The following is a 26,555-nucleotide window of genomic DNA, read 5'->3' as shown; positions in this document are numbered from 1 at the left end:
AAAAGAAAAAACTACATTCCAAATCATCCGTCTTGGTTATTACGCAATGCACGATGAACACAATATACTTCCACATGAGGCGAAACAATGCTTATCAATGTCATATGTTCTGGAAAGGAAACCTCGAAACCCGCCAAATGTAGGATCAGCATGTATACCTAACAGAAGGTAAAAGTCGAAGAACATCAAAACAAACAGCACTGGCAGTTGTACAGCCAGAAATGTGTGTTGGGAGGGGTTCGATACGTCTATGCAATATATACCTTTCTTATTCTGCATCCGAAAAGACAATAAGTAATAACCGTCACATATTCTTAGGGAAAAAATGATAGAACAATTGTTTTTAAGAAAAGAGAGAGTACATGATGAGGCGTAAAATAAAATATTTAGCTTACATCAATCGTTTCTCTGTTAAACAAGTATAGTTCGTTAGGAAAGTCTACAAATGTTAGTCAAGTTTCGAAATTTTTGAGAGGTCCGGACCCGGTGGACCCCCCTCGTGGCTACGCCTCTGAGCATTGCTAACTGGTCCCAAATTCAATGTGGCGTTCCTCACCATACAGTTTTATGTGGAAATTATCGAGAGTATAAAACATACTTATTTTATAAAAGAAAAATGTATATACTAAAATACTATCCACAGGAGGGGGTGGTGGATTCTACATATTGACTTATTAATATTTGTTTCACAAATTACTGTAGAAGAAGCCTTCATTATCTATATAAGCTAAGAATTAACTTGTAAACGCTGGTCTACTTTCATTTGTTTTCTGCTCTACTAGATATTTTCTTTCTTATTTTGTAATTCTGCAATCACTTTTTTAATTGTCATTATATTGATTTGCTTCAGTATGGTCCTGTAATTTAAAAATATGAATGCATAAAAGCAAATTCCATTTGTTAATTGCTAGTGAAATAAAATTTAGAAATTTTATTTAGCGCGAAAAACCTTCTCGTTCACTGGAAACAGTGCTTTGTTGCAGAAGCACTGCAACGACCAGTCCCTTTAACTTCTGAGATAGGGGAAAGGAGACTTAACATTCGCTCCAATTCCCGCGCTGAAGGAATCTGGTCGTTGTATGTTCGGTGCAACACAATATAAATTAGAGACTCTGTGACGGATTATTTTTCGATTTTTAAAACGGATTAACGGAACGGACAGTTACAGAAGTAAAAAATATGTTATTTAAAGTGTATATATGCGAGTATTAAAAAGTATTTTTCTGTTCTTTACTACTATTGATAATAATATTTTTTTCTTGAAATACTTTGGTCCTTGCGCAACGCTGCAACACTAACATTAGCCGCCACTGGTTCAAGATAGTGTTCAGTGGCGTGTCGGTGTTTTGTTATGCTCTGATATTCTTAAGTTTTTGTCTGGTTTACCCGTGGGTTAGAGTGTTTTAGTTGTCCGTATCTACATGATGGTGTGACATTGAAAAACAGTGTGGTTCTCAGTGTTGTGTTTGTGATCTGCTTTGCTCTAAAAGGATGTTTTCTCTTCCTATATCATTCTTGACAAAGACTCTTTGGACTGCCATTACGAAAACTTCTTCCGAGCAGACAGATTCAGGTAAGACATATGCCAATAGATGGCACCACCTACTGCTGATCGTTCTGCTTAGTGGCGATGTCCACCTCAATCCAGGACCCAGTGAGGGACATGCCCTTTCTATCTACAGTGAAACCCCTTTAAGTTGGACACCTGCGGTTCTTTCGAAAACTGTCCAAGTGAGAGGGGTGTCCAAGATAAAGGGGTTAAGGTTTATATCATGGCCATGTTAGAAGAAAAACATCGTACACTACTGCATGCATCAATACGCTATACAGTATTGTAAGCAGAACAGTACTAACACATCATGTTGATATTGTTGAATACTCTTAAAGTATCACAAGAAACACATCTTGAATTAAACTGTGCAATATAATATAGGGCACAATTCAGTTTATAATGTACGTACGTATCTTAGCAGTCAATTAAGATGTCTCACTTGCAGAGATATTTTTTGTGCGACAAAGACGAAAAAAATGATCACCATATCATTCACTTCTTCGTGTGGTATTTCACGTACCCATTTCCTTCGAGTGCTACAATTTTGTTCCCATGATTTTACAATAACGTTTTTGTTTCTGTTAATGATCGATATCGTCGATTTTGAAACCCGAAATTCATCTGCTAATTTCCTACAGCAGTCACCGTTATTCAAGTGATCGATTACCTTTTTTTTCTTTTCTTCTAATGTCAGTTCGTTCGGCTTCCGCTTACTCATTTTTACAACTTCAAACGTCTTCTGACGTCGATCACACCACAGACAAAACTGTAATGTTTAGTTTGTGCAGAATAAGGAATGTATTACTGGTCACTCTACCTGCCACCCTCCATTTGTTCTCGAAATTTTATTGTTTTCTCATGAAAATGGGTCATCTATTCTTCTCCCTCACCCACCTTCTCTTCTCGGAATTCCAGCAATTTTTTCTCGCGATTCAACAGAGGATAACCTTTTGTCAACAGTTCGTTTTCTTACAGTTTAATTCTCTTTTACCCCTGTGGTGTATCTTTTAGGTGTCCAACTTCGTTTCAAATGTGTGTGTATCCAAGATGCAAGATTGAGGGGTGTCCAGGTTACAGGGGTTTCTAGTATACAAAAATCAATAGAAAAGTGTTCAAGTTAGAGGGGTGTCCAAATTGAGGGGTTTCACTATATTATCAAAACGTTCGCTTCGTTAAAAACAAACTAAATGACTGCGAAATACATTCACCTGAATATATTAAGTTCTAGAATATGACTGTTTAGTTTTTTTTTCTGAAACCTGGATGACTGATGACATACTTGATTGTAAATTGCCATTCTCCGATAACTTTACTATATACAGATGGGACAAGGGTTCATGTGGTGGTGGTGTAATGATATGCGTGAACTCTAAACTAAAAAGTAAAGAACGCAAACACTTATACAGTAAGGACTGTGAAATTTTATGGGTTGAAATAAACATTCCGAACGGTCCAAAACAACTCATAGGCTGTTTTTATCGACCACACAAAAACTCTCCCTTGTACATACTGGAAACATGTGGTGACTCTATGATTGCCGCCGTAGCAGACTGTAATGCAGCTCTTCTTGGAGATTTCAATCTCTCCATTGTCTGGCTTTCCCCCACATGTGGTATCCCACACTCTAGAAAACTATACTAATGACTCTTAGTTTTTGGACAATTTCATACATGATCTTGGCTTAGCACAGCATAATATGCACCGTACTAGAGGCGATAGTAACCTGGACTATATGTTATCAACTCACAAATCAATGGTTGTGGTCTCTAAGTTAAACTTTTTACCATCAGATTACGACTCTCTCAGTGTGTTCTTTCTTCACACCGAACACAAAATATTTCAACGACAAAAATCAGTGACTTCTTTGCCCCAGTGGAAAAAGGCCCCTTGGAGTGAAATACGTCAAGCTCTTCATATTTTTCCATTGTGCTTACTTCCTCAGGCTCAGTTGACGATGCAGCTGACTTATTTGCTGACGTCCTACAGACTGTACTTAAAGACTGTACATTTCCGTAAAAGACCTTCTTCAAGGTTTCCTCCGTGGTTTATGAACTAAAGTGCATACTTCGCAACAATAAAAGTGCTTGGAAGCTATGGAAGGATTTTCCCAGTGAATATACTTAAAGAACTTTACAGATATTAGAAGACAGTAAATATCTTCTGAAAAGAAAGTATGAAGAGTACATTGAACACATCACAAGTGATATAAGTAAAAACTCTAAGTGTTTCTAGACCCTAATAAACAATTGAAGAAATAGTTCTCGCATACCGACAGAACTGACCTACAAAAATGCTTATGTAAATGAAGAAGACAGGGCAAAGGTGTTTAGTGATTTTTTTTTGCTAGTAGCTTTGCTTCATCCCCTCCCACCTCTGTTCCACCTCCTAATATCGCTTCTGTTCATAAGTCTGATAAAAAATAAAAATGGTATCCTCCTATCGACCTATTTCTTTATTATCACCACTCTCACTTGTTTGTGAAAAGATAATCAAAAACAGGCTTTTTCAATTTGTTGCTCCATTTATAAACCCCTCGCAACACAGCTTTTTCCCAGGAAAATCTTGTCTTACTAATTTATCAGTTCTTCTGTCCGATGCAGTGGACAGCATCTCAGAAAATTCTCAACTTGACATTTTGTATTTGGACCTGTCTAAGGCTTTCAATTCTCTTCCATACCATCTTCTTATATACAAACTCAGTTCTACATTCAATATACATGGTAAAGTACTTAGTCTTCTAGAAACCTATCTCAGTAATAGGACACAACAAGTTTCAGTTTCAAGTTACTTTTCTGACTTTATTACCGAAACTTATGGAGTTCCTCAAGGCAGTGTTCTGGGTTTACTTCTATTTCTATTATACATTGACGATCTGCCTTCTTTGTTTATAAGCAGCTCTACCAATATTATTCTATTTGCGGAAGATTGCAAAACTCTATAGACAAGTTCAATCAGAGTACGATGCTCTTGCTCTTCATTACGATGTTTCAATTCTTCTCAACTGGTGTAACTCTTCGAAATTTAGCTTAAACATAGAAAAATGTGCTTCTCTTACGATTTCTCTTAAAAAGGAAACTATAAACCACATTTACAAAATTGATCATAAGAACATAAATCCTGTCACCTGTTTCAGAGGTCTTGGTGTTATCATTGACAGTAAAGCTTACTTTTGCGGATCATATAAGCACAATATCTTATACTGCAATGAGTAAACTGGGACTCCTTTATCACTTCACTGGCATAAAAAAATCCTAATTCCTTAAGCATGTTCTGTAATTCATATGTTGCTCCCACTATTGAGTACTGTTCTCCTATCTGGTCTACGGCCTGCCTTACTCATTAAAAAAAAAAAAAAAAAAAAAAAAAAATCAGTAACTAATTTCCTTTTAGCCATTGTATCCTACCGAGTACCTCACCTCCGAATACTTCCAAAAATGACGTTTTAAAATATCTCAATATCAAACCTCCCCTAGTCAGAAACAAAATTTCAGACCTAATATTTTTGCATAAAATTGTAAATGGCCATATATCATGTGAACATTTAAGTCAGATCAATTTTTGCATACCCACTAGTCTAGTGATCTCTTTTACACTCGAGTGGCAAGGGAAAATATTGTCCAAAGGTCCCTTTTAAACCGAATTGTTAGTACTTATAATCAGTTACCAGAAACTGTAGACGTTTCTTCAAATATGTATACTTTCAGATCCTCTACAAATAAACAATTTTTGTAATGTCGCTGTTATGCTGTACATCTTGAGCTCAAATTATTATCCAATTGTTATGTTACCAAAATGTTTTAAATGTTTCAGTATAAAATGGCCTAGTGCTGTATCTGAAACCTATTATAAATAAATAAACCCATGTCTCTGCAAGCGTTATAAGACCTCTGCATGTCTTTCTAGTGTTCTCCTATCATCTCCTATTAAATTTGTCACCTTCGGGGCGAGTGGTCCCCGGTTCGATTCCCGGTAGAGTCACTCGATCGAAAAAGTGCAACACGCTTTCTCAGGCCAGCCACTCTGAATGAGGTTTTCCTCATTCACACCAGGCAAATGCTGGGGTGGTACCTAACTTATAGGTCCCAGGCCGCTTCCTTCCTTCCCCAATCCTTTCTTCCTTCCCTTTCCCCGGATTGTGTGCTCCCGAGGGACGTCATCCCTCAAATCGTGAAGGACTAAATGGCCTTAGATGCCGAAAGCCCAGAAATTTAAATCCTAAATCCTATTAAATTTGCATACTCAGCATACACCATAACCTGGTGAATCCATTCAGCATTCAGCTCTAGGCCCTGGTTGCTATCTTTAATTTTCCTTGTAGCGTATTCCAGGACAAAATTGCATGATAATGACAACAATGCCTCTCCTTGTATCAGGTCATTCTCTACGTGAAAGCTCGTGGACAAGAACTTTCCTACCCGGACTTTACTTTAGGATTCATTTAAACATATCTTAATTAATGTAATTAGCTTTTTTTTTTCGGTAGTCCAAATTCTATAAGAATGTTGTAGAATGTTTCTCTCCTAACCGAGTCATGAGCCTTTCTAAAATCAATAAATAATTGGTGTACCGGGTATTGTATCCCCATTTCTTTTTGAGTGTTTGTCGAATGGTAAATAACGGATCGATTTCGTCTAAATCCGCACGGATATTCTCCAATAATTTCATCTGCGTATGGGGTCAGTCTTGCTAATAGAATATTTGAGATTTTACAGCATGTTGACAGCAGAGAAATGCCTCGATAATTATTACAATAAGTTTTGGCGCCTTCCTTGTGAATTGGAACAATGATTGATTCTTTCCACTCTTGTGGCAGTTTCTTCGTATTCCAGATAAGGAGAATGAGTTTGTGTATCTTGTTCCACAATTTTTCCTCTGCACCTAAAAGTAACTCAGCCGGAATTTTGTCTACACCCAGAAATTTGTTTTTCTCTAATTTCTTTATAGTGATTTCTACTTCTGTCTGGTTAGGCTCTGGAAAATACGGCTCTGCTGTCTGTATTTCTCTTTTTCCACTTACTTAATCCTCAAAAGAAAGAACACAGGTTTACCGATATAAACATTGTAATAGGAACTTAGAAAAACAATCATCATTTTAATAATTAAATACGTGTAAATATGCATAATTATAGATAAGTTAAATTTATCTCAACAGTTAGTATCCCTGAAATCCCTGAACAATATGGTTGAAAATCTTTGTTTACTAACAGACTTGAAACGTGATTTAATCGTTATTAAGGAAACATCAAATGAAAAGGTTTGGGAAATAAGCGTGGTAAAGGAATCAATACAAAAGAATTTAAAACACAAATTATTATCACAACAGTTTATATGTACGCTTTCAATATCACACATGAAATTTGACACATATCAGTGATGTAGTTTGGTTTCTGTATAACAATGTCAAGTACAAACAAAGACTTCAAGGTAGACACCTCTATATACAGTTTGCACAATGCTCCTTGTTTTGTTTCAAGCTAGGCTACAAGAAAAAGCACCGTAGAGATCTGTACCAGGAAGTCAAGTTAAATAGTTCATCTCATAAAGCTAATTCCAACAAATACAAGTTTTCTTTTGTTCGAATAATCAAAAGCAACTACTGAACTTCAAACAAAACTTCAGTCATTTTTTTAAAAAGCCTATTAATCCTTTTATAACATTACAAAAGACAGTAGTTTAACTGTACATACACTGTCTAACCTTTCCTTTCTCCAATCTGGAGCAATTATATATATAATATTAATTTTTGGCTAGAGTTTAAACGTTACAGTCCCATCCCAGATGTTACTTACATAGAAATATTTTACACTAAGAAGGAAAAATTTATACATTTGATTTCTAAAATTCTGATTTAGAAATACTTGTTAAAGAGGATAAAAATCTACATTATTGAAAAAATTTAACCGTTTATTATACACAGAAAAATATAAAAAATTCTTCACAAACTTCTAAATGGCTCCAGTTTGTTTTGTAATCCAGAGGAACTATTTTTGTGCAACTCCAATAAGCTCTTACAGGAAATTTCTAAAATCCAATATTTAATGTAACAAAGAATCCTTAAAATTTTATTATTAACCATACTACAAAATAATTGACTTTCAGTTTATTTTTTAATATAGTTATTTATCCTGTATTTGTATCAAGTAACAATTTCACTCTACTCACCTTCGCATATGTAAACTATTTTATTTAAAAAAATGATAAAAGAGAAATTCAGATATTTTCTTGATTTCACAGAAATGTTATACTAACACTTATTAAAAATAACTTATTTTGTGATTTTCGAAACATTTCCTGGCCATGTTTTTTTAAAAATTCTTTTAAACACTCTTATTACATAATTGTACTGAATACAAAATAATACATATTATACAATAACAGTAGACTTAACAAGGGCTACGAATTTATCTTAATTTGTTAAAAAGTACAACCAAGGTCAGCACATATACATTTAGCGCATTATTTTGGCATGTGATGTGAAAAAATATATGTATATATATATAATATATATATATTTCTGAGATGGGACACTAAGAATAGTCTATCTTTAAAAAATTCTACATGGTGTTAGAAAGACAGTAACACATTTAACATTTTCCTTCTGCACACCATTGACTCAATTTTTGAAGTAGATTTTCCATATGCACTAAGCTCTTGTCCCTTATTTTATTTTTTAAAAAAATTTTCCCTATTATTTTGGTTGGACACAATTATTGCCAATATACCAATGATTTTTTTTATTCCTGCAGAAGTTATACAGTTGAGCACTAGAAAATTCCTAACTCTGATGGAAGCGATTTTTTCTCTTCTTCATCCTATCTTCTCAGCCACACTCACACACACACAAATGAACATACGAAAACAAAAACACACACACCGACATTTGATATTTATAACATGTTTTAGTTATTTTGTTTTTAATTTTTTACTTTAGTTTCTGTTTGTTAAAAAACTCTATGTTATTAAGACACTCACAACCTAGGTGGGTAATTATTTTAATTGGACATATATACAATTGTTTTTTTTTCAAGTACTCCAAGTCCATCATATGAAGATCAAGTTCACATGAAAAAATACTAGGAAAAATTTCTAACATTCACTAAAATCATGTCACTTCATCATGAAAGTAGACAAGCACCACCAAGAGCAGCCATTTTGTAATCAGTATTTTATCTTTCTTTTTTGAAAAAAAAAAGTTGAGGGATGATGCAAAAAAGTTAATCACAGCTTGTTATATGTTTTCAACTCGTTTAGCATCTATCCAAAAAAAGAGATATGCACAATAGTATCTGTTTAATCCTCTCACTGGAATAGTAGTGAACTTGGAAGCCTTTGTGTCGCATAGAATGCTGCCAATCCTGTTGCCACAGACAAAACACGTAGTATCACAGCAGAGGTGACGGTGGTTGTGCCTTCTTTACAGGAGTCTCTCCTTTGAAACGGTTCTTCCTTTCCTCAGCTGCTTCTATGGAGGCCTTTTTATAGTTTATAGGTCCATAGGACCGATAGTCCACATCAGCATAATCCAAATCGGAAAATACAGGCTTGAAAGGCTGAAAATTTAGAAAAAACATATATATAGCATTTACATAGAAACAAATTAACACATATATATATACTGAAACTATACAGAATATTATATTAAACTTATAGAAGGTTATTCAATCAAACACCTTTAAAAATTAAATGAAGCTTCAAGCATTTGAACCGTAAAATTAGTTTAGTGTGTTATCATTGCTACTCATCTGAAGTTATTAGGTAGGAGCCAAATAACGATAAGATATATCTTTACTTACTTATTGCGCATAGATATTTAAGCTTAAAAGATTTTGTGTATTCTTTCGGCAACAAATCCTGAGAAAGCATGTTGTTATTGCGTAATGTTATTTAAATCATTACATGCACAGCTAGGTTTTGAGCGATCTTCAAGTAAAGAAAAATTAAGAAAACACAGATAAAAATAGTAACATGTATGTAATAATAAATCATAGAACAAGATTTATGATATGAAGATTTCAAATATTTTCATCAACAATGAATAATCTGACTACAAAGGTCACTAGAAAGGTGAATTTTAAAGAGTCGCCGTGAGAATTCAAAATAACAAGTGACACCGTAAGTGATTTGGTTTCACATAAGTTCAAAAACTTATGATAATGTAAAACCGCGGGTGGTAAGCTGATGCATAAATGTGCCTCCCTGAATATTTTTATAGTGCACGGATGTTCCAAAAATATGTTTGGATTTTTAAGTGAAATATACAGGAAATTGCTGGTGAATTTTCTTCGTGCTGTATTGTGAACTCTATATTGAGATGAATGTTAAGATGAATTCTGTAAGAGATGTGTAAAGTTCTCTGGTTCTTTGCAGAGGATAATGATATCAACATAGCGTACATATATTAACGTGTTTAGGGGTAGAGTGGACAGGATTTTGTTTTCAAAGTGATCAATAGTGAGATTTTCATAGCTATGATGAAAGAGACTTACCTATTACTAGATTTCCATATGTATGATGAGAGGGACTTATCTATTACTAACTTGTTTAAAGAATTGACCTTGAAAATAATTTGTCTCAGGAGCAAAGGGATATACCCTCTCAATATTCCTAGGAAACGTCACTATTTACCACCCTCAAAGCAAAATGTTATCCAATCAACCCCTAAACGTCTTAATATATGCAATATACATTGGCGACATCATCATCCTCTACAAAGGAAGAATCTTACACAAATCTTCATAAAATTTTACTCTTCACCTCAAAATAAACAACGAATCAAGAAGAAAATTATTAAAAAAAATTTAATTTCCTTGACATTTCCATTAAACAAGTGAGCTTCGTTTCACATTGTGAAACTACCGTAGATTTCCAAACTACGAAGATTCAATATTAGAAATAAGAAGTAACAGAAATGTCACTTTCAGTTGCAATATAGGGAACAAGTCAGAGACAATTACTATATACTAGTCTCTGACCGATTATGTACGATAATAGATGAATAAAGAATGAATGGTGAAGTATGTTCTTGGAATGCTGATCCATGTCGAAAACAGTTCCTTACTACATCTTACAAGTGTTCTGGAGGATCGATATTGAAACTGGAATTTTTAATGTATCAAGCACGTAGCCAGGATTTCGGAAAGGGGAAGGGGGGTATGAGACATGAAATACTGTGGTTATCACACCAGGGGCTCGATTATTCTAAACTATTTTACTGGAAACATATATTGGTTCGTTTAGTCAGGATTTCGTAATGGGGGGAGGGGGTCATGACAAAGTAATGTGGCTATCACACCAGGGGCTCGATCAATCTAAACTATTTTACTGACAACACATATTGGTTTGTTAGAACAATAAAATGAAGATATGTTAGTAAGTATTTTAATAACAAACTATGAAGATATCTCGGGTAAAAGAATGTAAAAAAAAAGTATTGAAAAAGATTTTGCATTATCTAAGTTTCTTCCTCTGTTCATTCAAATATAACAATTTTCCTTTCATTGTGATCTCAACTATTATGAAAAGTACATATCCAATAATGTCTTGTAAAATATTTTACAATATCTGCGTTTCTTTCCTTGCTGAATCAAATGTTAACAGAACTTCCTTTCTATATAACTTTTATTTTGTTTTTATTATTCCGTCAACTACTGTCTGTTCCAAATGACAAGTTAAAGGAACAGTAGAAAACTGTTTCTGATATAACATGTTTGATACTGCAGAGAAGCGATGACGAAAAATCATGATAAAAATGTCCACACTATTACAGAACAGCACTATGTTTTCGCAAGCTTGATATTTCCCTGAGTAATGTTAGTAGTAGAAATTCTGAGAATTCCGTAACTTTCCTAGAAATTTCAAATTCCCTGATCTTTCCAGGATATCCCGCTCATTCGCCACCATGTATGGCAAGTAATTCGGGAAATGCGTTCCTCATAAGTCTAAAGTGGATACGAAACAATGAGAAGGGCACATACAACAACCCTGTGCTCAAGTTTGCGTATCATTGGCTTGCATAAAATGAATTAATGTTGCCGCGAAATTGAAAATTTCTTTAAGAAGTGTAACTGGAACCTATGTTACCAGGCTCATATTATTGGTGATTGTGAGCTTTTCGTAAGTTCTACCTGAAGGTCTATCTGATAGAACCGGTTTATCGATTCTTATTTGTAGTCATAGGATTAGCATGGAGCTAGATGGAATTCGGAATGCTCCGTTACTGTAATAGCGCCGTTACAATAATATCCATTTTTAAATTGACCTCCTGCCCCGTTTCCCCCACACAAAGCTCCTTATAAGAAAGACTAACCAAACGCTTGCTGTATTTTTTTATTTTTAATGCTGATTCTTCTTTTTCTCGTTTCTTTTTGTTTCATTCTTCCTTACTTTTTTTTAATTTATGTTTTTTAAAGGCAGTCCGGACTCCCCTTGGCTATGTGCCTATATATATATATATATATATATTAAAAAGTTTATCGCCATCTGTTGTCACAAACTAATATCACGAAGAAATTCTACAGGAAAAAATAAATAGTAACGATATGAATGTAAATAGTGTCGTGAATGAAACTAACGACAAATGTTCAGGATTGTGAAAAGAAATAAGATTAATTGTAGCTTCTGACAAAGTGTTTATCACCTAAACTCAAACGGATAGCAGTGGTTCAACAAAACTAGCTTCATCAATCCCTAAGAACGCACAAAAATAAGTTTCATTTCAGAAAATCTATTTTGTGAAAAGTTGGTTCGTTGGTAGATTTGCAATTAAGTGTCTCTTACAGCACGAAGACGTAAGACGTGAGATGTAGACCTGAAGCTTAATGTGGGAATAGAACCACATGAGTTTCGGCCATTCGTGAAAAGTTCTCAAAACCCAGGTGTAAGTGTGAAGTGACTTGTTCATGAATGGTAAATATATAGGACAAACAAAATGGGTTTTCAGTTTAGAAATAAAGGAATATCTAAAGGATGTGAAGCACGAAAACCAAAAACATTAACTAAACATTTAAGTGAATTTAACCACACAATAGTAAAACCAAAACTAAAAAAATTCAAAAGCATAACAAATAATTTGGGTTGCTGAGGCTTTCCTCATTAAGAAAGAGAAGCCCAGCCTGAACCATGATAGAGGCAGCTTATCAAAAGAACTTGTGTGACCATTATATCTATCTATCTATCTATCTATCTATCTATCTATAACTTACTCTTTGCAAATTACAATGAATGGTTATGGAAATCTAGCTTTCAGTGAATAGATGAATACAATATTCAAAATATATTCTGATATTAGTGTGAACATGTAAGTATATTTAAAGAAAGTTCAATCATTTTGGTTAAGTTGGCCCCAATACTATCTGATCATAATGCTATAAATATAAATATAACAGTCCTTGTACTCGTGAATTAGCATTGTAGTTTCATTGTTATTAATGAATAAGGTTGAAAATACCTTGGAATGTAGCACATAGTAAAAGCTTTTTGAAAACTTAAATTGCTGTGTTTTAGGATATACATAATGTCGGTCATCTTACCCCTTTTCAATAACAATCAACTACTATATCCATATTGAACGCCTAGAAATTTGTTTACTTAATATTTTAATTTGAGTAATAAATGTGATTTTTAAAAATCTAACTACATACGTGTCAATAAGAGTTCAGATTTCATAGGTAAACTTGACTATATAGTACAGTCTATACAGTAATTTTTCGTCGTAATGAAAATATTAAATGAACTTTTTCTTTGTTAATCTGTAAAAATTTGATATATTTAATGTTCTTTTTTCTAGTACATGTTATTGATGAATCAAACAAAATCAAACTTGTTTGAAAAGTTTATAACACGAAACAGCATGAGTAGCAAAGTAGCAATAGCTAAGAATAGCTTAATGTATCACAGCAAGACAGGCTGATCTCCCCATTAAATTTTAACCAGTCAATTAATTAATTAATTAATGTATCATACCAGTCATCAAGAGTGTAATAACTGCTATGTATTATTGATATAGTTAAACATGAATCCCTCTTTTCAAAATAATTTGTTTGTTTATGGTTGAAAGCAAGATGAATTTGTTTGTCTTCAGGGTGCTCGTACAGTGAGGGGTAAGTGGCTATTGAAGGAAAGAACAGAAACTTTCAGTTTGGACTTTTGTTACATCTAAATCATTAACACAAAGATTTTACTTTCCAAGCCCTCTTAATTTGTTTATATTTGCATTCTGTTATTCTCGTCTCTGTTTCAAGTTTATTACATAATATGTAGACATGACATAGTTGTACTAGTGTACCGTTTAATTACAAGTTTAAGCAATCAGAATTAAAAAAAAAAGAAGCATCGTAGGTATTCTGCATTATTGGCAGGTCACTTGCTGCAACTGAGAAGCTTCCATGCTCCACGATCTTCCGCTAACCTCTTCGTTTTCACGTATGATTTCTCTGTTTTGATCTAGTCCATCAATTGTGGTCTCCTTCGCCCCTCCCTCTCTTTCCTGCCACCATACCCTCTAAAACATCTCTCATCATACAGTTCCTTTTTAGGCAATGTCCCAACGAGATTCTCTTCCCCCTACCATTTCTAAGATTGTCTCATTCGTTCTCTGCTTGACCTAGCTAATTTCCTCCATTCTTCTCCACATAGTTCGGAAGCTTACAGTAGTTTTTCATAATTTTTGCATAATTGTCCATGTTTCTGATCCATGCAGCACAATACTCCACACGAAGCATTTTATGAGTCTTTTTCTCAACTCTTTATTCAAGGTCCCACAAAATAGTTTTTTCTTCCTCCTAAAGGCTTCTTTCGCCATCCTACCCTTGCTTTTATTTCACGTTCATACTTCACTGATAATACTATCCAGGTATCGAAAACTAGTCAGTTGCTCAATTTTCTCCCCTTCTGCTTCTATTTTTGACACTGACCCTTCCGTTCCAATCACCATGGCTTTTGTCTTTCTCATATTTATTTTCATCCCATATTCTTCACAGCCCTTCCTCAAGTTTTCTAACATCTTATTGATTTTCTCTTCAGATTCTGCAACAAGCGCCATATCTGGAAACCGTATACACCTAATCATTCTACCTCCTACTGAAATGCCGTCTTCATTTTGTAGGCTCTTTTTCACTATCTCTTCTAGATAGGTATTAAATAATGTAGGCGAGAGACAGCATCCCAGTCAAGCTCGCCTTCCAATTGCACTACCCTCTGTCATTTCCTCTGCTATTCTAACATTTACTTGTTCGTTCATATATAAGTTTCTTATGAGTCTTCGATATTTCCATTCCAACCCAACCTTCTTTAGAACTTATGTCGATTATGTACACGTTATTGCGACTGTTTCTTCTTGTTTAAAGTGTTTATAATTCTAAAAATATCATAGTCTTTTTATTATACTGCATATTGTTATCTGAGTTAAAATTATATTTGTTTGCTTTGTATACATATATGTGAATATTTGGTGACAAAAAAAGGCGTATTTTCATTTCTCTAATTTTCGAGATGGAAACAGAAAAGTTTACGTGCAACTGGCTTTAGGTTAATATAGACTACAACAGTAAAGGAAATATTTAGCTTTCTATTCTGATGCAATTTTTTTTTTTTTAAATTTCACGCATGAGTTGATAATTTTCACTTAATTGCTATCATCTTAAAAAATAAATCTACCTATCACACAATTTCAAAGTAAGTTTCCATAGTTTCCACATAATATTAAACTAACGACTCAGTGCTCAAAAGCTACAAGGGTAAAATTATCATAAAATAAGCTACATATACCAAGACAGAGAAACTTCTAGTTGTATAACAAATCGTTAATTTGGTATGGGGAGGTAATTATCAAGCATAAATATAACACCGAATTATACCTACAAGCTCATTCAATTGTAGCTCATTATTCTTCTAAAAAATGTATGTTACACTGGCTTTAGGACCATCCTGTTGAAAGAACGCATAATTAGAAAATGCAAAAGAAACTTTTCAAATAGCAGTAGTCATTCATTGTGTGTGTATAATATTGTAAAAATATGAAAATATCAACGATTATACTCTTATTGTGGCATATTTAATTTCTATTGCAGATATTACTGGATAAATTTAGATTATTTTTAATTTACGAAATAGTCAAAAATTATTTGCAATTTTTTTAAAAGCAGATAATTAAATTACATATCAAAACAAACAATGACATAATTATTACTAACAGCGCTACAAACTAGAAAACACAAATGGGTTTTGCTCCAATGATGAAGATTTTTATTTAATTTTATTTTAATTTTTTGTTCATGTCCACATAGCATCAAGTATTAAGTTTTTCTGTATTAGTTAGTGAGTAATCAAGCGTTATATAACGTAAATGATATTATAACGTAACAATGTAATTTGTTTGAACTATATGAAATAGAAGTGAACGACTTATTAGTTATTGTATACGCCACAATCAAGCGATTCATATGTGAGAACATATGTTAAATAAATATATTTTGGAAACCAAAATTTTATAAGAAAAACTATGTCCACACGAAGAAAGCAATACCATATAACTAATTACTAAAATACTGGCAAATACCTATCATGCACTTTTCTCTGAAATAAGTGAAAGTTAGAAATTGGTTAAGGAAATAGTAATTAACTAAGAAGACCTTCTATTCATGTTACTTCACACATCAAAAGAATTTATTAAAAAGAACTTTGGACGATGCTTATACATACATACATAAATATATTGGGAATAGTTCTAATATGTATATCATTTACTTGTTATGACTAAATTAAGTAGGCTAAATGCTAATAAAAGACTCAAATTGGGACTTATATATGGATAGTTTATTTTAATGAAGATCATTAACTGCAATTGTGATATGCCAAATTAAAAGTTTATGTTAAGGAATTGTTAACTACAACTGTATGTAACTTTTGAGCACTATTAAGTCAAAGTTCAATACATGTAATTTCAACACACGAAAAATAATTTCTGAAATACTTAAATAATCTGAAACAAAATCAATTCCAAGTTCAACAGTATAATAATTTTTGTACAAATTTAAATAAAAACATGCTTTGTTTTCCAACCACATAAGTAGTCATGCATTCTTCACTAAAGAAGTAAGTAAAAACTAAACTTCCAAATGATTATCTATAGTCCAAATTACTAAGTATCCAAGCTATTCTATTGTTTAATTTTACTTACAATATTGACAAAAGTCTTTTACAGAAATTGGAAATTTGACTAAGTTCAATACAGTAATTAAAAATATATTACTAATTTCTTCAATATGAACGACTTCAGTTCACTGAGTTACAGTGTAAGAGAAATATTAATTACATATGATCCCGCAAGTTCATGTAATAAACCAGTACATATATATAATCTGTTATTTGATAAAGAATTTATCAGTTGAGAAACGAATATAGATTAGGATATTTAAACATACACTTCACTCCATCGACAAGGTTTTGGGTGATACGCCTAATATGGCACCAAGAAATTAATTTATCTCCTTTAAGTTTTTTTTTATGGGAGTTTGGATCTTTCTCTTCTTTACATAGCTTCTAAGGAGAAAATTATATACCAAACGGATAAGGTACCAGATAGAATTATTGATTTTGTTTGCACCGATGTTGTGAGATTACTCGACCTTCGAAAACGGTTGTCAAATAATTTGCCTTCACGATATCATTTTAGTATAACCAAATACAGATTTGCCAACTTTATGAAATATTTCCTTTTCGAAAGAAGTACACATTTTCCGTTCACTTCTGCTGTGGAGTTGTCAGAGGGAATGAACAGAAACTACAAGCCAATAAACATGAATGAAATAAACCTAAATTCTCGAGGTTGGTACCATTTGCATTCTTCTCTTAGGAATCATCAGTTACCAGACTTTGGAAATGATAGGTGAACAAAACATATAATCTACTCCGAAAACACTCGAATAGCACTAGATTCTTATTGGGCTTTCATTATAGTTTAGTTTTTATATATGCTCAATCATTGTGCACAGTGTACAGAGAAAGAACTAGTTAATACACATTTTAAACTATTCAAATGTAACAGAAAAAAGAGTAAAATTAAAATTTTCAAAAAACAAGTACCTAGTGCTTAACTTGTAGAACCAAAGATCCGATATATTGTTTAATTTTCAACTTTTTACATGTTAATCAACGAACTTCTTAATAGGCAGTGCCTGGAAACGTTAACCACGCTACTTCATCATACTTTAAGTACTAGATTAATCTAAAGTCTTCAATATCGTAACTTGCTTTTATGTTAATTTCAAATTGTAATAACATAAATAGAAATTAGCAGTGCCTCATTTTAAGAAGTTTGCCAGGAAGTTGTTTAGTGGTGTAGGGACTACGATATGGGAGCTGTTTTAGAATAATTTGCATTTATAAACGTAACATAAGTAATGTATGATTGCTATCAGCAAAATCATTTCAAATAAATTAATGAATAAAAATAACACAATGGATACAAATTTTATCTTACTTAAGATGACTTCAAAGTTGAACCTTGAATCTGTGGATAACCTATATATTTTCTGAAAGGGTTTATCGAGCAAGTTTCAAGACAGGTTTCAATTGAGGACCATTTTTTCAAAACTAGATAGAGTAAATTTTGAGAAACGGATGTATGCTTTTTTCTGGTATGCTCTTCATGCTACGAATCGAACTGTGAAATCAGAATTGACAAATATCGAAATGTGCCATGTGTATAGAATACTAAATCATGAACCTTTTGTCAGAACTCAATAAAGGTTAAATGCAATAAGAACAAAAATGCAATTCTTGTAAAAAAGATGTTTTGTGCTCTATCGAGTTCTGAAAAAAAAAACGCTTCTCAATTCCTTTCCTGGAAGTGACCCCACCCCTTCAGGGTTGGAAATATATAGAACAACTTGACCTATATATCCTATGTATCAAAATACTCCGCATGACTAGTAGATTAAGAATATAGTATACACTACCCAATTATGTTCTGTATCAAGATAATAAATCCCAAAAAATGACTATTTCACTATAAATATCCTATATTAGTGAACCTCACTATCACGCCGTAGAGTGATCGTGAGACAGTGTAAGTTACGTGGCCCTCACACCTTAAAAATAGGTTATTTTTAGTGAAATAATCATATGTTTTTTTGTTTTATTTATTACTATAGGATATAATTGAGTACTCCATTTATATTCTTAATATACTAGTCATGCGGAGCACTTTGATATATAGGACATATAGGTCAAGTTGTTCTGTATATTTCCAACCTTGAAGGGGTGAAGTCATTTTCGGGCAAGAAATTGAAACTTGTTTTGGAACTTACTCGACAAACCTTTTCAGGAAATATATAGGTTATCCCCAGATTCAAAGTTCAACTTGAGTCATCCCTGGTTAGATATCTGGTGCGCTTGAACTAGATTCTAACTCAATTAATTCCACAGAATTGACTAACAAAGGCATTAGCCACAATCCTACATCCGTGAAATCTGGTTAAGGAATGGTGATTGAAAATAATTTAGCATTACTACGGTAACACTTACAATGAAGAACCATCTAAGAACTTTTCATTAGAACTATAAATGTAATCTTGATTATCCTGATTAAATACAAAATTCATTACAAAATGAAAATATAAATTTATTATACGTTAATTATTAACCGGTCATATATATATATAGCATCTTATGGCTGTAATGACTGAAGCTGATTCATTTTCTGTACGTTTATGAGAGAAAACTTGAGTATGTGTGTATACCAATTAGCGCTACATTTTTCTGTGAAGTTGATTATTTTATACGGAAATTAAATTTCATTCAAGAATTTTGAGTTCAAAATATAAATGAGGTTAGACGAAGAAGAAACTAGTAAAACAAAAATTAAGGCATTTTAGTAAAGCAACTGCTTCTCTTAAAAGATGATTTTATAATAAGAAGTCATCGAATAATAGCTTCACTTTTCTTTAAGAAAAAATCTTTCCTTAGTTTCGGTACCTATCGAATTGTCGAAAATAACTAAAATTCCGTAAGATATATATAAAATATATGTACATTCCTACATGAAATTATTGAGTGCGATAGAATTCCTTCGACGTAGCTCTGTTCATGTGACATTATCACTTTAAATTAATACCATTACCCACCTCAGACATCGATCTCCTGTCCAATGTCATGAAATTTTAATACAGCATATTCAGTTGGTGTTTGTTCTCTCATTATGCTTTGCCTATGCGATCCGTTTGTGAGAGCTAAATCCGCGTAAACTATGCTATCTGTGATATAAGGATTGGCAGGTCTATGAGATCCATGTGTTGTACAAAGTTGATGGCACTGTAACTGCTGCTGCAATATTGGAGGTAACTGATGGAGAGATGGATATGTCCTATTGCTCTGGCTCGTGGTAAAATGATTCAGCTGTTTGGGGTTCAAAGGGTTTGGTAGGTTCTGTAATAACATTGTAAGGCATGCTGTTAGTATAAAACAGGAAAGAGAAAAATTCCTACAAAATTAATGTCGTACCTCTTAACATTGCAAGTGCCTTTGCAGTATTTTGGAAATTTAGGGTATTTTATGCTTAGTGAATATTTATTTGCGTGATATTGATTCACTGTGGCGGGAAACACCCAAAATTTGGTGTTTTAAAAGATTCCTTGACTCAGAATTGAGAAGTTGAACAAATATTACTGTTTTTCTCATTGACAACAACAGAATCTATAGCAATTATTGTCTTTTTATTAAGATCACATGGAAGCAATGAGTAAATTATTGAATTGTGAACTGCTTCTTTTATTTGAACATAAGTTATATATTGTACTAGCTCAGATTCTAATTGGTAAGTATCGTACATCATGTGCTTGATTCTTGTTTTGCACATTTATTTTAATCATTAATAAACTTTTTTAATATATGTAAATACTTTATTAACAAAAAAATGGCTACTTGCCAATGAATCCTTCCTTGGAAAGCCTACATATTTTCCATACGTTTCTGAACGATAAGCTAGTTTTGTCTTCAGTGACAATGAAACGGATAAAAACGGATAGAAGATAAAAGGTATAAAACAAGGGATACATACCACTAAATAAATGTAACGTAAAGAATGGATCCTGAAATGTCAAGAGCAGAGCACAGTGGAAAAAAAGAGTGAACTGAGTCGAAGGAAGCCCGATGTCTATGTTAAGTTACTATTGCCAGATTTAAAATATTCATCAAAGATAGGTAACTAGAGTCTGTCAATGTTGCTAGTATCTAGATTTAAAGCCGGTTTATATTTATGACTGAAGAGTGATTCTTTAATCTCCCGTTGTTTCTTTGTTTTTGCTGAACCTATTACATTTACCCGTTTTATATTATGACATTTCATGATTAATTCTTTACGTAACATTTATTTAGTGGTATATATCCCTTGTTTTATACCTTATATCTCCTATCCGTTTTTATTCTTGTTACTTTGACACTGAAAACGAAACTAGCTTCCGTTCGAAACGCATGGAAAATATTTTGGCTCCCCTAGTGAGGATTCATTGGTAAGTAGCCAATTTTTTGTTAATTTGAATCATCCTCTCATTCGCTCCATATAATTTTAACTTTATATTTTTACTTTAATCCATTAAATTCACACAATTTCCATGAAGAAACAAAACAATCTTTATACATTTACATCTATAAAAAATTACTACGGCCACAGAAAGTTTCTCCTACTGAATTTTAAAGAATAATGTCTTCCAGTATCTTTTACTTTCAATATTTGTGAGTGAAAACAAATATATTTCAACACTGTTTCATACAATACTTTTAAACAACAAAACATTTTTCCTCTCTTACTATAGACTTGCTTTAAAATTAGATTTCTGTAGTGTAAAACTTATGTATACCACGCAAATGCATTACACTTGCGTTTATAAGAGGTGCGACAATACTAAACAGGTTTAATATTTTTTAGTATTACCATATACATATTCACACTGTTATTTATCAAGATATTTTATGAACATGAGAAAAAAAACTGGGAAAAGAATGATACATGTTAGCTTCAAAAGTTCAATGGAAAAGCAATGACTAGAAAGGAATTATTCATCTTATAAATCATATGAATTAATAATGAAAAATGTATACAACTTTGCATGCGATAAAAGATAAATTATTACATGTAAACTTACCATGTATTGGCATTAATGTTAATGGTTATTAATGGTTGTTAACATTAAAAGGAAACATAAATACACTACTTTCAAAAAAATGCACACATACATAAAGGACTTTAAAATAAATTAATGAAACTCACGTGGGACATAAACAAGTACTGTTGCTACATATATGCCAGAGTCCAGCTTACAAGTAAAAATTCAAAATACATAGTTAGAAGGTACTAGCTATACAATGGGACTAGCTACATACTATAACTTAATACTTGGATTTCTATACAAGTGTTACTTGAAGATAGATACTCAACATTACTAAAGGTAAGTGAAAGAGTAACAGAGTAAAGAAATGATGAAAGTATGAATAAAATTTATTACATACATGTATTAGTGTGTAGCTGACATCTTCAAGATATGTTATTACTAATGCTTTGAATTCGAAGGTTGCTAATATATATACATATAATTTAAAAATCATGTAAGTTATGTAATGTAAACTATGACAACGCACAATAGCTTAACAATATTAATTAGATAAAAATAATTACATTGTATTGGCTATTTTACAGTGATATCCTTTCTCAAAGCATTAGCAAACAATACGATTTTCTTCTATTAGATCCTTACTTAGGTTTATGTACTATGGTATTCATATCATTAACTGTGACTAACGAAATATTTTAAGCATAATTTACGTATTGGAAGTCAATCTGAAATAACCCCAACTTATAAACTAACTACTGAAAATACAACAAAAGCTCCAATGAAACTAACCTTTGGCATTTCTTGAGCATTTGGCGATATGGGAATGGGAACATTCTGATATGTGTGTTTTGGTTTAGATGCTTGAGCACGAGGAGCAGGGACTGGAGGTACGCGGTGTGTATCTTGTTCTTCCTTATTATCAGAAGGAGCATTGTTCAGGCTTTCAGTTATTTTTGGACTTTCATCTTCTCCACCATTATTATTTGGCTCTGGATTAGTTTTTGAGGATTCATTAGTTTGGTGACATTTTGTTTCAGCACTTTCTTTAATAGGCATGGCATAAAGTTCAAAAATCTTTTGATTTTTTACAATGTTGTTTGTATTTGGCATGCAAGAATTTAAAGCTTGTGGTGATTTGGTGTTTAGAACTCTCATCGAGTGAAATTGTGGCATTTGCCTCAAATTGATTTCTTGAGACGCTGGTTTTTGGTTTCTCATAGAACAGTATTGTTTCTTTGGTGCTGCACTTTGACCAGATTGATTCTGACTAATATGAGGCCCAACATGGCTCCTTGTGGATCCATACCCTGATGAGCCATTATGACTCAACTGACTTGGAGATCTACTATGTACTTGAAAATCAGATGCAGTCTGCAACAAACAAAGATGCAGCATGCAGCAAATGCATATCAGTAAACGTGCAAGCAAAAAGCAAAAACAATTAAAAACGTAATTACACAAACACACTTTGCAAAACTAAACATAATGTAAATATCAAACAACATATAAATAGGTATACTTACATTGTTATAAGAAATAAGATACACAATATTGAAACAATTTGTTGATAACCAGGGATGAAAAATACGTAATAAAGTTAGAAAATAAATAAAGTAAATCAATTTTTCGTATCTCAGGTGTAGTCTTTAGTATATAAATAATAGGTATCAGGCATTTCGTAAAACTTGCAGACAATGTTAAAATGTTATCATATGTTTCAAGAAAGAGTACTAAGTAAGCACCAAATAAGTAAAGAAATAAATTAACTAAATTTGAGTATTCATTCAAACTTTGAAGCCTTTAGTTAAACAAAGTTCTGAAAAAATAACGAAGGAGGATATTGTAAAGTCAATAAATAATTTTATAAAATTTGAAAATAATTGATATTTATGGTTAAAATGCGTAATAAAATTGTGAAGAACAAATTAAATGAATAGAATTGTCGTAAATATGAGCAATATTCTAAAAGATTAGGATGTAAAATAACTTCAAAAACAATGCAGAATTATATTTACTTAAATATACACTAAGATATTTATTAAGCTCTGCAAGCAAAGCCCTTTATGGCTCACTTGCGTTTTTTCTGGTCACTTTTTTTTTTTTTAAATTATGATTTCTGAGTAATTCTCGCAAAACTTTGAAAGTCATTACGAGATAACTGCAAGGATTTTTCTTGTATCAAGAATTTAAGTATCAATGTCATTGTTGAGGAATGGAGGGCGAAAAACAGTCCCATTTGGTTAACTTGGAATTACATAATGTAATCTTTGCCGTCGCAATTGCCAATTAATATTTTTACACAAGAAGAACTAGTGGCAATTTGTTTGCACCGCTTTATGATCGAATTATTAATTTAGTGCAGAAAACACTTTCCATTTGTACCATTGATAAAGTTTAAAACCAATTTCGAATCGTTTATATAATGCTTCTGGGTTAATATTTGGTTTCGGATAAAATGGCTAGTATTCTTATAAGTAGTGTTTCATGCTGAATTCGTAAATATTTAAGCAATAATCAACGGAGAATACGCCCAAATTTGTTGTTCTGTCGAATTTCCATTAATGGCTCAAAATTTACGACGACTTATGAAACAATTTATTGCACTTATAACAAAATACCAAGTCAAAGCCTATCGGTTCCTTAACAAATAGTTTTTCTCGTATGCAAAATACCAATGATCGATTTCGCCATCGAGGAATAGAAGTCACTGACCTCTTATCATATTTGAAATCAACTCAATTAGGCGATAGAAAGCTGCAGGTTTGAAGGTCACGCCGTGCTAGAACAGTATTGTAATGTAGGGTAGCACCAGTAGTAAATTATCATTATGAAGAAATTGAGAAAATGTGAATCGCGGAAGAGTATAAGTGACAGCAGTATAAACCAACTTTGGAGTTAAAGCTACAGGTAATGAATATTCGAAGCGATCTTGAGCCATACAATTTTCTGTGGCGACTTTATAATTGCAATTTACGTACCTCTGATAACCTCACACCGCTCAAGTTTATGTTACAAATATCATTATTCAGTAATGTGTAGTTTTGTTACTTTTCCAGCGCTAAATTATAAAAGACTCCTCCAATAATCATTATAAAGTTTTAAAATAGTATAATATTATCATGCCAGAGTATGCTCAATTTAGACGTTCATTGAACAATGTCAATGAAATACCACTACTAGTTCTGAATTTAAAGGATTTGCTCCCACAATTTGAATGATGAAAATAATCATTTCAAAGCATTTTTAGCACGATAATAATTTCATTCATATGCAATTTGTTACTCCCCAAAACGTTTTGTATAATAGAGAAGAGTAACATTAAATAAAGTAAACTTCAAGTTTGATTATAAACTACATTTAAATCTTTAAAAATCACAGTGAAGTTTCCTTTGTTGTCATATATAACGTTACGTTTAAAACAGCCTGGACATCCTACTCTTTGAGATAACATATCATCGTAACCGTGCATAGAAAATATTAGTACTTTGGCTTTGACTAAAGGATCTCACTAGACAAGGAAGGTTCATTTTTGTTTAATTTAATTCCATCAGTAAAAAGAATTCAAAGCTTTTTAGGAAAGAAAGTAACCAGGTTTTTGAACATGACTTATACATGTATGTATTATATTACACGTGGAATACGATATATTTATATAGTTGTGAGTGAAAGTGCTTACATAATACCTTTCACCAGTAACTTTGAAATGAGTGGACTGATTTAAGTACTGTTTCTCCTAACTTGGAGAACACAATGTTCTGTTTAAATCTTGGAACGAGATCCCTGATATTTCAAGGAATGCTAATATTTGCCAATTTCGTCGCAATAAGTACCGATAAAGCTTTTTTTCCAAAATAAAAGCATTATATATCACTGTTAACATCTATAAAGAATACATGAAATTTCAAAAATATGCTTAATAGTCAGCATACAGAAAATAACATTTCTGATTGGCCATGTCATTTTGATGCAATTTGGGTGTTTCAAGAGTTAAGTTACAGAAATATGTATTCAAATAACTTTACCTAGTTCACAGTTATTGACAAAATAAATTGTATATGTTGATACCTCATGCTCGCCACGATTATATAAATATACATTCTATTGAGCATGACATGATACTATTGTAGATATGATACGTACATATATGCATAGCTATCTATCTATCTATCTATTGTATATATATATATATATATATATATATATATATATATATATATATATATACTTTGGTCACAGGACAAAACATGGATTGGTCATTTCTGTGTAAATTCCATGAACTAAATTCTAATTCCTAATCTATATTCTAATGATGATTTATTTATATCGTTTTTAAAACTGAAAATTCATAAAATCTTTTGTATATGAGATGAGACTGAAAAAATGCATTTATTTAGATCCGATTGGTATTTAATCCTTGTCTTAATTCTTCCAATATCAATAGTCATATGATTATTGAGTTTCAATGTTTCTGGTATGTTTGATTATACCAAATACTGACCATAGAGTGCATTATGTTACCAAATCCGCACCAAGAATAGTGTGATTGGTGGACTCAAAAGTTGAAAACTGCTTCGACCTTGTCAATCATGTGTCACACATAACATTTTATGTCTATATTGACATTTCTATTTATAGGTGCTTTGATTATACCGGGTGTTCAGAAAGTAACTATACAGTGCCATGTTTTGGTGTTCTGCACATCTTCAAGAACGTGTAGAAACGTGTCTTCAACTGCAAGGGGATCACTTCCAGCATATCTTATACCCTCCATGGCATTAAAGTTTAGCTTCGAGTTAATTTCAGTTGTTTAAAGTGGTTTATGGAAAATAAAATACGGCAATTTATGAACTGCATAGTTACTTTCTGAACACCCTGTATATTTATTATATAATTCTTTA

The 26,555-nt window shown here is 32.4% G+C and overlaps 1 protein-coding gene across 1 annotated transcript in view; it reads right to left on the bottom strand.

Moving 5' to 3' along the window:
- Positions 1 to 8,964: 8,964 nt before the first annotated feature.
- Positions 8,965 to 26,555, bottom strand: part of nrm (neuromusculin) — an 851,931-nt gene continuing 834,340 nt past the window's right edge. Inside the window, exons 23-25 of the mRNA XM_081726627.1 lie at positions 22,447 to 23,028; positions 19,675 to 19,975; positions 8,965 to 9,102 (exon numbers count right to left, since the gene is read on the bottom strand). Of these exons, the coding sequence (XP_081582753.1) occupies positions 19,676 to 19,975; positions 22,447 to 23,028 (882 nt within the window). The 3' untranslated portion in view covers positions 8,965 to 9,102; position 19,675. The remainder of the gene's footprint in view (positions 9,103 to 19,674; positions 19,976 to 22,446; positions 23,029 to 26,555) is intronic.

Source organism: Thermobia domestica, chromosome 9 (assembly GCF_964235325.1).
Source record: "Thermobia domestica chromosome 9, izTheDome1.hap1.1, whole genome shotgun sequence".
In the NCBI taxonomy this organism is placed as follows: domain Eukaryota; kingdom Metazoa; phylum Arthropoda; class Insecta; order Zygentoma; family Lepismatidae; genus Thermobia; species Thermobia domestica.
The sequence above is the reverse complement of the archived record's forward strand: the minus strand, read 5'-3'. Positions and strand labels throughout refer to the sequence as shown.